Source organism: Brienomyrus brachyistius, chromosome 9 (genome assembly GCF_023856365.1).
Source record: "Brienomyrus brachyistius isolate T26 chromosome 9, BBRACH_0.4, whole genome shotgun sequence".
Lineage (NCBI taxonomy): Eukaryota > Metazoa > Chordata > Actinopteri > Osteoglossiformes > Mormyridae > Brienomyrus > Brienomyrus brachyistius.
This window is the reverse complement of record NC_064541.1, coordinates 11,237,184-11,248,620: the sequence shown is the minus strand read 5'-3', so window position 1 is coordinate 11,248,620 and position 11,437 is coordinate 11,237,184. Positions and strand designations below refer to the sequence as shown.

Genomic DNA, 11,437 nt, shown 5'->3' with positions numbered 1-11,437 from the left:
GACATAAACTGCTGTTATCTAGCTTCTCACTGTAATGGCCCAAGACAGTATTTCATGGCGAAGCTTTGGCAGCCTGTCAATGCTGGGTACCCAGGATGGTTCTGTATTTTATACGCACGGCCCATTCTGGCTACAGCTGTCTGGGTCAGCGTTTCCCAACTCGGACCTCAGGGACCACCAAGCTTTCCGCCTTTTTGCTGTTTCCCAGCTCTCTGCCAGGCGGACTGCATTTTTGCTCCCTACCGGGAGCTGAGATGGAGCAAAAACGTGGACTGTCTCGGGCGTCCCTGGGAACCGGGTTGGGAAACACTGGTTTAGGGCCTCTTAGAATTATCTGTGTGGCAGGGGAAATGAAATGTTCTTCAGTAGGGTGGCAGGCACCCTTGCTAAACACCTCTGGGAACTCCTTCAAGACTGTTGGAAAACCATTTCAGGTGACTACCTCTTGAAGCTCATTGAGAAAATGCCAAGAGTGTGCAAAGCAGTAATCAGAGCAAAGGGTGGCTATTTTGAAGAAACTAGAATATAAAACACGTTTTCAGTTATGTCACCTTTTTTTGTTAAGTACATAACTCCACATGTGCTCATTCATAGTTTTGATGCCTTCAGTGAGAATCTACCAATGGTCATGAAAATAAAGACAACACATTGAATGAGAAGGTGTGTCCAAACTTTTGGCCTGTACTGTATGCCATGGCGTAGGTGCACAGATTTTGAAGTTCTCATTTAAAATGGTCTCCTGCTTTCTTATGTATTTATGTTGGTGGTTTCGCTTTGACATCACGCAGTCAAAATCTGTACTGGGATATAATTTAAATGCCGAAAAGTCAAATTTCTTTCCCGTATCTTTGTTTTAAAGTCATTCTGTGGTGCCTCTGGGGAAGACAGAAATGTGAATGATTAAACTTCACATAGCATTCGTGCCAAATCAGGGATGAGTAACTAAGCTGGGTTCCATTAGCCTGCTGACGGGGAACAGTCCGGAGGGGGGCTGGGGAGGGCAGAGACAATGCACACAGGTGACTTTCTGGTGGACTGACACAGTCCCCAAGGCGGAACTCTGAATCCTGTCCAAACAGTAAAAAGTTAAATGCTAACAGTGCCTGCTGTCAAGTGAAAGTTGTCGTATTAAGGTGTCGACCTTCATTATCGGATCTAGTGGGATTTAAGTCCTGGTTTCTGACACACTGTAGACTTCTGCACCATCAGCCTCTCAATTAGACTTAAATGATCTGTTAATGAATACTTACCAACAGATGTTTGCCTGTTTAAGTGGGAGGCTATTGAAAACGTGAACTTATGATGTACTTATGCCATTTGGATTAATTATCCCGATAAATATACAGCTATGGGAAAAAATGAGACCACAGTAATTTTTTTGTTTCCTTTCTCAATTTCTGGGTGTGTATCTGTGAATAATATATATATATATTTGCAAACTGCATCTTCGTTCCCTTCTCTGTTTCTCTTTAATGAAGGGCTCCTTCCTTGCTTTATGGGACTTCAGTCCTGCTTCTAGGAGCCTAGGATACAAATCGTCTTAGCAGTGCACTTCACACCTGCACTTAATGTGTCTAATTCCTTTTCAAGGTCATTTGTTGTCATTCTACAATTCATGAGAAACTATCTGATAAGTTAACGGTCATCACTGGCATTAGAAAGTCACTTCCGCTCTTTACCTGGCTGGTTTCTGGTCGTTCCCATTGTCTCCTGCTTCACCTTATGCTTGCGTACTTCTGTATTAGGAATTTTAAACTTGGAAGCAACCGCAATTACACCAGTATTTAAAGATGCCGATTTGTTTAAAAAATGCCAGTCCATCGCCGGGCACAAGGAAGGGGACCAGCTGTGGAGGTGTGAGGCTACACTGCTACCCCCTGGTCCTGCGTGTTACCTTTCTTCCACAGCTATATTTCATGAATAATAATCTTTTCAGTTGTTTAGTAGGTCAGAGCTTTGGGACAATCAGATCAAGTTGCGTCCAGCTGATGATGTCGCCTTGTTCATACAGGACGTCCAGCCTTCTGTCTGGAGTCTTTAAGCCCTGCGGGATTTTCACTGAAGTGACAAACAGAATACAGTGTTTAGTAGTTTATTATGCGTTTCAGAACAAAATAATTATTTTATTACGAGTGTTTGACAGTGATTGAGTCCCATCAACAGCAGAGGCTGGAGCTCGGAGCTCTGATGGGGCAGTTAAAGGCCCAGGAGTCTGCTGACAGCTGCCAAACCTATTTCAGCTGCGGCCTCGTGCTGTGGGGACGAACGGCCGCTGTGCTAAAACGCTTTAAAATTCATTCCCCTCGTCTCTAGACAATGAACGATTGTACAGTGACGGGAAGATCAGCGGGCTGCCGGATGGGGGGGAGATGGAGGATGCGTAGGACCCAAGGACATGGGCCTGACGCGCTGTATGGCACCACCTAGGGAGTGTCTGTGGCCCCCGGCGCCCTGCGCTGGCACGTGGCCCAGAGGCCTGTATGACAACAACGTGATCCCAAGGTGAAGGGGCTGTTTATTCCCATGGTAAGAGCCAGCGAGGCTGAGGGCCAGGGAGCCGCATTTCCGAGCCACGATCGAGTGTCGCACGTGGAATGAGTCCCTCCATTTGTCTGAATCTCACAGATCCAGAAAGCTTCCCGAAAACACGGTTCAGAAATCCCATCCCCCGTGACATGTGCACATCCTGTCACGTGACCTAAATGTAACTCTGATACAAACTTTAGTACAAATCTCCAGACAAGGTCACTCAAGGGCATTATGACATGCAAAGACAATCCATGTAGCATGAAAAGAAAAGGGAAATGAGGGAAAGAGGAGGAATTACAGATGATAGATGGCTGAGTGAATACGGATTAATATAAAGCCTATCAGAGCACATGCTGTCTAGATCAGGGCAGTACTCAGAATATTTGAGATGGAGTTTAAATACAGCACTCTGTAATCTCATCAAGATTAAATGCCACATCTGGCCCCAAAGTAGGTAGACATCACTCCTGTTAACCACTAAAGGGTAACCATTACCCAGATAGCTCACCAGTCCTGCCACCACTTTCATCAGCTGGGTTGTGTCCATGGTGCTTTGAGATACCTGCATCGTTATTGGTCAGATGTGCTCTTTCTGTCCTCAACGCGTCATTGGCTGATTTGAAAGAACAACATCGGGACCCAATCAGGCTGAGCCCGATCTGGCTGGAATCTGAATCACCAAATCAGAATTACAGCCTGTCTGACTGTCCATTCTTTGTCAAGCGTCCTTTCTCTTAACTTAGGACGGCACATCGGAGGTATCTATCTCCTGCTAACAGCCATCTTCTCTTCACTAGCCTGTGGCTTCAGGGCACTGACTTTATCTGCAGGTTGAATGGCGCCAGAGCGTAATGGTGTGGGATGTCGGCTTAGCTGTACTTTAGGTGGCTCGTGGGAATTCGTCAGCTGAATGCATTAATCCGAATGTGTAGTTTGTGTGGAGGTCAGTGGCAGGAGTCAGGATACCTCTACAAACAAACCCTTCAGCCTGTAAGATTCCAGGGACGCTGTTTACATTAATGACAAGCTTTTAAGATCTATGCACTGCATAAGTTACCCACTCAATACGGAAAGGTTAAAAGTGTTTAGCCAGTCCTTGTCTAAGCCCATTCCATTAATGTCAAAAGCCAAATCCTTTCATAAAATGCATCTCTATTTCAAGCACTTATCTACTTCAGGGCTGTGTTAAGTATATAGCCGATCCCAAGATGAGCAGCATACAAGCAAGCAGATACCCTGGATGGAACGCCAGTCCATTGCTGGGCACAAGGAAGAGGACCAGCTCTGGAGGTGTGAGGTTACACTGCTACCCCCTGATCCCGTGTGTTACCTTGCTGCTTTCCCGGCATGCCCCGCGGTCTCAGCGGTCTATAGGACTCCCACGTGCCCGCTCTCCCAGCATGCCCCGCGGTCTCAGCGGTCTATAGGACTCCCACGTGCACGCTCTCCCAGCATGCCCCGCGGTCTCAGCGGTCTGTAGGACTCCCACGTGGCCGCTCTCCCAACATGCCCCGCGGTCTCAGCGGTCTGTAGGACTCCCACGTGCCCGCTCTCCCAACATGCCCCGCGGTCTCAGCGGTCTGTAGGACTCCCACGTGCCCGCTCTCCCAGCATGCCCCGCGGTCTCAGCGGTCTGTAGGACTCCCACGTGGCCGCTCTCCCAGCATGCCCCGCGGTCTCAGCGGTCTGTAGGACTCCCACGTGCCCGCTCTCCCAGCATGCCCGGCGGTCTCAGCGGTCTGTAGGACTCCCACGTGCCCGCTCTCCCAGCATGCCCGGCGGTCTCAGCGGTCTGTAGGACTCCCACGTGCCCGCTCTCCCAGCATGCCCCGCGGTCTCAGCGGTCTGTAGGACTCCCACGTGCCCGCTCTCCCAGCATGCCCCGCGGTCTCAGCGGTCTGTAGGACTCCCACGTGCCCGCTCTCCCAGCATGCCCCGCGGTCTCAGCGGTCTGTAGGACTCCCACGTGCCCGCTCTCCCAGCATGCCCCGCGGTCTCAGCGGTCTGTAGGACTCCCACGTGCCCGCTCTCCCAACATGCCCCGCGGTCTCAGCGGTCTGTAGGACTCCCACGTGCCCGCTCTCCCAGCATGCCCCGCGGTCTCAGCGGTCTGTAGGACTCCCACGTGGCCGCTCTCCCAGCATGCCCCGCGGTCTCAGCGGTCTGTAGGACTCCCACGTGCCCGCTCTCCCAGCATGCCCGGCGGTCTCAGCGGTCTGTAGGACTCCCACGTGCCCGCTCTCCCAGCATGCCCCGCGGTCTCAGCGGTCTGTAGGACTCCCACGTGCCCGCTCTCCCAGCATGCCCCGCGGTCTCAGCGGTCTGTAGGGCTCCCACGTGCCCGCTCTCCCAGCATGCCCGGCGGTCTCAGCGGTCTGTAGGGCTCCCACGTGCCCGCTCTCCCAGCATGCCCGGCGGTCTCAGCGGTCTGCAGGGCTCCCACGTGCCCGCTCTCCCAGCATGCCCGGCGGTCTCAGCGGTCTGCAGGACTCCCACGTGCCCGCTCTCCCAGCATGCCCGGCGGTCTCAGCGGTCTGCAGGGCTCCCACGTGCCCGCTCTCCCAGCATGCCCGGCGGTCTCAGCGGTCTGTAGGGCTCCCACGTGCCCGCTCTCCCAGCATGCCCCGCGGTCTCAGCGGTCTGTAGGGCTCCCACGTGCCCGCTCTCCCAGCATGCCCCGCGGTCTCAGCGGTCTGTAGGGCTCCCACGTGGTCGCTCTCCCAGCATGCCCCGCGGTCTCAGCGGTCTGCAGGGCTCCCACGTGCCCGCTCTCCCAGCATGCCCCGCGGTCTCAGCGGTCTGCAGGGCTCCCACGTGCCCGCTCTCCCAGCATGCCCCGCGGTCTCAGCGGTCTGCAGGGCTCCCACGTGCCCGCTCTCCCAGCATGCCCCGCGGTCTCAGCGGTCTGCAGGGCTCCCACGTGCCCGCTCTCCCAGCATGCCCCGCGGTCTCAGCGGTCTGCAGGGCTCCCACGTGCCCGCTCTCCCAGCATGCCCCGCGGTCTCAGCGGTCTGCAGGGCTCCCACGTGCCCGCTCTCCCAGCATGCCCCGCGGTCTCAGCGGTCTGCAGGGCTCCCACGTGCCCGCTCTCCCAGCATGCCCCGCGGTCTCAGCGGTCTGCAGGGCTCCCACGTGCCCGCTCTCCCAGCATGCCCCGCGGTCTCAGCGGTCTGCAGGGCTCCCACGTGCCCGCTCTCCCAGCATGCCCCGCGGTCTCAGCGGTCTGTAGGGCTCCCACGTGCCCGCTCTCCCAGCATGCCCCGCGGTCTCAGCGGTCTGTAGGGCTCCCACGTGCCCGCTCTCCCAGCATGCCCCGCGGTCTCAGCGGTCTGTAGGGCTCCCACGTGCCCGCTCTCCCAGCATGCCCCGCGGTCTCAGCGGTCTGTAGGGCTCCCACGTGCCCGCTCTCCCAGCATGCTCCGCGGTCTCAGCGGTCTGTAGGGCTCCCACGTGCCCGCTCTCCCAGCATGCCCCGCGGTCTCAGCGGTCTGTAGGGCTCCCACGTGGTCGCTCTCCCAGCATGCCCCGCGGTCTCAGCGGTCTGCAGGGCTCCCACGTGCCCGCTCTCCCAGCATGCCCCGCGGTCTCAGCGGTCTGCAGGGCTCCCACGTGCCCGCTCTCCCAGCATGCCCCGCGGTCTCAGCGGTCTGCAGGGCTCCCACGTGCCCGCTCTCCCAGCATGCCCCGCGGTCTCAGCGGTCTGCAGGGCTCCCACGTGCCCGCTCTCCCAGCATGCCCCGCGGTCTCAGCGGTCTGCAGGGCTCCCACGTGCCCGCTCTCCCAGCATGCCCCGCGGTCTCAGCGGTCTGTAGGGCTCCCACGTGCCCGCTCTCCCAGCATGCCCCGCGGTCTCAGCGGTCTGTAGGGCTCCCACGTGCCCGCTCTCCCAGCATGCCCCGCGGTCTCAGCGGTCTGTAGGGCTCCCACGTGCCCGCTCTCCCAGCATGCCCCGCGGCCTCAGCGGTCTGCAGGGCTCCCACGTGGTCGCTCTCCCAGCATGCCCCGCGGCCTCAGCGGTCTGCAGGGCTCCCACGTGGTCGCTCTCCCAGCATGCCCCGCGGCCTCAGCGGTCTGCAGGGCTCCCACGTGGTCGCTCTCCCAGCATGCCCCGCGGCCTCAGCGGTCTGCAGGGCTCCCACGTGGTCGCTCTCCCAGCATGCCCCGCGGTCTCAGCGGTCTGCAGGACTCCCACGTGGCCGCTCTCCCAGCATGCCCCGTGGCCTCAGCGGTCTGCAGGGCTCCCACGTGGTCGCTCTCCCAGCATGCCCGGCGGCCTCAGCGGTCTGCAGGACTCCCACGTGGCCGCTCTCCCAGCATGCCCCGCGGCCTCAGCGGTCTGCAGGGCTCCCACGTGGCCGCTCTCCCAGCATGCCCCGCGGCCTCAGCGGTCTGCAGGGCTCCCACGTGGCCGCTCTCCCAGCATGCCCCGCGGCCTCAGCGGTCTGCAGGGCTCCCACGTGGTTGCTCTCCCAGCATGCCCGGCGGTCTCAGCGGTCTGTAGGGCTCCCACGTGGTCGCTCTCCCAGCATGCCCCGCGGCCTCAGCGGTCTGCAGGACTCCCACGTGGCCGCTCTCCCAGCATGCCCGGCGTCCTCAGCTGTCTGCAGGACTCCCACGTGGCCGCTCTCCCAGCATGCCCCGCGGCCTCAGCGGTCTGCAGGACTCCCACGTGGCCACAGTCCCCTCCCATCCTCCTGCCATCCCCCATGACTTGGCTCATCCTTCCAAACGGCTCCCTGCAGCCTCAGCCTTCACTGTCATCGGCAGCATTTAATGTACTTCTTTTCACTGAGACAACAAAACCGGAGTTACATAAATCCGGCTGTTACATAAATCCCCTTTTGTTACAGTCAGTGTGAAATGCTGAAGAAATCTTTCATTTTGAACCTTGTGTATCAGGAAGGGGGGGTAACAACAGGCAAGGCATAGGTCATCTGCTAGCTGCTGATGGGTCCTTGTGCACCCGTGCTCGTGAAAGGACCTTGTCTTTCGCACCATCGTTAGTCATGACTTTCTCCACTGCACAAAACAGTGACCCTAATAATAACACTTGCATGCCTATCTGGCCTACAGTTTAATACCTGTTATAACTTTCTTTTTTGATTTTCTAATTATGTCCTGTTCCCGAGCTTCCTCTAACAGGCCACGCGTAGCTGTAATGTCCCTGAAATAATTGCCTCTGTTATTAAAGAATGTTCCAGACTAGGTTGGTATTGGGCACCAAATGGTTAACAAGAAGTAACCCGAGTGCCTGGAGTTTGTCATTTTCAGTCACATTTAGGAACGTACCCTGCAGTGATTAATGTAACCATGTAGTACTTGGTCTCGCATCGATATTCCGAAGGGGCCCTTTAAACCACGTACATGTAATATCGGCGCTGGGGGTGGGATTTCATCTCCCAAGTCTACACCTGTGACACACGTGCACAAACACATTTCACATGAAACGTGCTTTGTGTGAGGGAGGCGCTATTGCACAGTGTGATGCGAGGTCCGTGCTATTCACACAGGATAATTCCGTGCCCAGTCTGAACACTGAATTTGAGTGTCTTTCACAGTGTGTGTATTGTTCCCTGTTTGTATGGAGTGTGTAAGTACTCAGAGTGGACTTGCGAGTAAAAGAGAATGTAGATTGATATTCTGTGCACCATCCTGCTGTTAGTAAGGTGCTCGCTGGGAAATTATTATTACTAACATTATAAATGTGTAAAGTGGGAAATGGATGAACTCTGCCAAGCAGTTGAATTATTGCCTATGTTCGCCTCCGATGTGCTTCAAGTCATCAACCTGGCAGTTTGAGTGATGTTTTTGTTGAATAATAATTACATGTAAATGGGTGGATGCGCGTGGAGGTTCAGTATAATGAAAGTTTCATATCTGGAGGAATTTTCCCGTCAAGTACGAATTTGACACCTTAGGAATAACAACGGCCGTTATATAAAGAAATTACAAGTGAGTCATTAAATGTTGCGGGAAGTTGGGGGTGAAATTCCAGCGTTTTTTTTCCATTTATTATGATGAGGCATACGCAGTTAACGAGAAGTGTGGAGTAGGCGACCGTTCCGGCCTCCCCAGTTGGATTTAAGAAAGCGCATCTCCCAGTAGGGAGGGTGGGGCAAATGACGTCAGGGGAAGCCCTTTCTGCTTTCTGCTGCTTTATATAAAGGAGGCGAGCCAGAAGCTCGTCAGACACGGAGCGCTTTATATGGGATTAAAACTTGGATCAGCTTGAGCTGCAGCAGCGGGAACGAAGCGCTTAACTTCTGAACATCTTAACGGCCTGGACTCGGAAACGTAAGAAGCTGTATGTTATAAGAGTTATCACAGATGGAAATGAATCTTAAGGGGAAGCAACATATTTTGACTGTTTAGTAAATCGGATTTCTTAGAAAAGTATTTTCAGTGCAGTAGAAGGTGTGGGTTTGTAGTAAATTCTTATTTGTATATATAGTGGAGATGTTTTCTTGTAAAAACGAATGCTTTAAATATTTGAGTTTTAAAGGTGCAAATTCGTATAATGTCATAATCTTGTGGTCCTCATACGCAGTGACAGATGACCCTTCTTATCACCATGCGACGCCACAGTCTGCGCTTGCAGCACCAGCTGCACCGCTGGAGCATCTGCACGGATGCCAATCACCTGCTGGGCAACAGCCTGGCACCGGGCGCCCACATGCCACGCTCCCGCTCCTGCACCAGCTCCGCCGGCGTCCCCTGCAGGGAGAGCTGGTCGTCGGCATCCTCCGACTCTGTGGTCTCCACGGAATCGGGCAGCAGCCTCTATAACGTGGTGCTGATCGGGGGAAACGGTGTTGGCAAGTCGGCGCTGGCGAGCATTTTCGCCGGGGCGGAGGACAGCATGGACAGCGACTGCGAGTTGTACGGAGGTGGGCGATTTCCCATTTCGCCTTTGCCATGAGTGGTAATGAGACTAAATGCTGGTTTGTCGTCTGCTTTGCAACCATTTATTTAATAAACTCTATTTTTCTCGCCACAGGACAAATCTGTGAACAAACAACCGTGGTCGATGGCGAAATTGCCACAATAACTTTATTGGACACATGGGACTGCCAGGTAGGAACGTCTAACAGATCTTGTCATGAAAAGCACGTTATACATGTATGTTAAGAAGAAATAAAATTCCAAACCTATTTCTAATATTGGATTTCTAAACCGTGTCACTATCATCCCTGCCATTGCTGTTTTACACTTTCCATTTAATCGGCTTGATATTTACACAACAGTTAAGCATCTTGGTACGACCGCAAAGCTGCTGCAGGGATACAACCGTCTTGGCTTCATATGTTATACAACTGCTGCTTCCATCACTTAGGAACAGGGCAGTTGGAGCCAGGAGCAGTGCATGCAGGCGGGGGACGCCTACCTGATCGTCTACTCCATAACTGACCGCGAGAGCTTCGAAAAGGCGTCTGAGCTTCGCATCCAGCTGCGCAGAGCCAGGCAGTCAGAGGACATCCCCATAATCTTGGTGGGAAACAAGTGTGACCTCGTCAGGTGCAGAGAAGTGTCAGTCAGTGGTACGTCAGCCGTGTCTCTTCATCAAAACTGTGCACCTGCCACGTTTATCGGCACATTCAAATTTCTCATGAAAAGTAATTTCAAAACTGCTTAAGTAATTATATGTTCCAGTAAAAGACATTTAGAACTGGAACATGAATAGCACTTTTTTATTCATTGGTTAATCGTCAGTGAACCTAAGTCCTGGCCATTAAAGATCACCTGTTCTGTGATGTCCCCTGTGTGTGCTTTGATTGGAAAGCCCAATGCATATCTCTTCCCCTCCTTGCCCCGCAGAGGGAAGGGCGTGCGCTGTGGTGTTCGACTGCAAGTTCATCGAGACGTCGGCGGTGATGCAGCACAACGTGCAGGAGATGTTCGAAGGCATCGTGCGGCAGCTGCGGTTGCGGCGGGACAGCAAGGAGGCGAACGAGCGGCGGAGGGGCTTGAGTCGCAGGCGGGAGAGCCTGCCCAAAAAGGCCAAGCGCTTCCTGGACAAGCTGGTGGCCAGAAACAACAAGAACGTGGCATTCCGCCTGAAGTCCAAATCATGCCATGACCTCTCCGTGCTGTAGACACACGCCTCAGACACACATCAATCTACATTAGATTACGCTGTAAAATATGGCAGTGCTCTGACCTTCTGCCTGTGACAGGCTGGAGAGCCACATGGGAATATTATGCCTCATTATTATTACGTTGAAATGTGTATTGGTGGTATACTTACAAATGGGGGGAGGGGGGGGGATTGAGCCCTGAGGTGTCGATGGTTCACTTTCTGACATTGTTCAGAAGTCAACCATTACCGATTAACTACTCTGTCAGACAACCTTGGCTCACTAAAGTAGAAATAGTGACAGTAGTTACTATGTAATCCTTGGCTCACGATTGAAGTTTCACAAGTGCTTTGATCTGGTTACCATGGCAACCTTAAGAGGCATGTTCAAGTAATATATTTATGTATATTTATCTGTATTTGGAAAGGTTTGCACATTTTGTAAGTTAACTTCGAAGATATCTTGGATATTTGGTATGAATATTTGTCAACAAGTAAAAGTAACGTCTAACTATATTTTACTATATGTTGTTGTTCATACAATTATTTTTCGAAGGTCTTTTTATTGATTTATTTATTATATGTGTTGTAAAATGTAGATATTACCTTTGTGCAATAAAACTGAAAATATAAGACTACCTTGTCAAACAATAAAAATAGAATAAATATTTTTTTTAAATCTAAAAAGTCGACCCAAGTATCTCATGTTGAAGGTTTCACTCCATGACTTCCATTAAATATACGGGAACGTGGCATTAAGCCAAGTACTGACAGTTATCCAAGCTAATGCTTTTATTAAATTCATTGTATTTAACGGTGTAGGCTGTAATTCAC

General features: G+C 52.9%; 1 protein-coding gene across 2 annotated transcripts; it reads left to right on the top strand.

Annotated features, from left to right (window-relative positions):
- The first annotated feature begins 8,687 nt into the window (after positions 1-8,687).
- Positions 8,688-11,210, top strand: gem (GTP binding protein overexpressed in skeletal muscle). Of its 2 annotated transcripts, none has more exons than XM_049027134.1 (5): positions 8,688-8,823; positions 9,077-9,416; positions 9,527-9,603; positions 9,863-10,067; positions 10,345-11,210. In XM_049027134.1, the coding sequence occupies exons 2-5, from the start codon at positions 9,083-9,085 to the stop codon at positions 10,620-10,622; spliced, it is 894 nt and encodes a 297-aa protein (XP_048883091.1). In that variant the 5' UTR covers positions 8,688-8,823; positions 9,077-9,082; the 3' UTR covers positions 10,623-11,210. The 2 variants fall into 2 exon arrangements, with proteins under 2 accessions (XP_048883091.1, XP_048883090.1); XM_049027133.1 differs by having other exon boundaries at positions 8,729-8,833.
- The last annotated feature ends 227 nt before the right edge of the window (positions 11,211-11,437 follow it).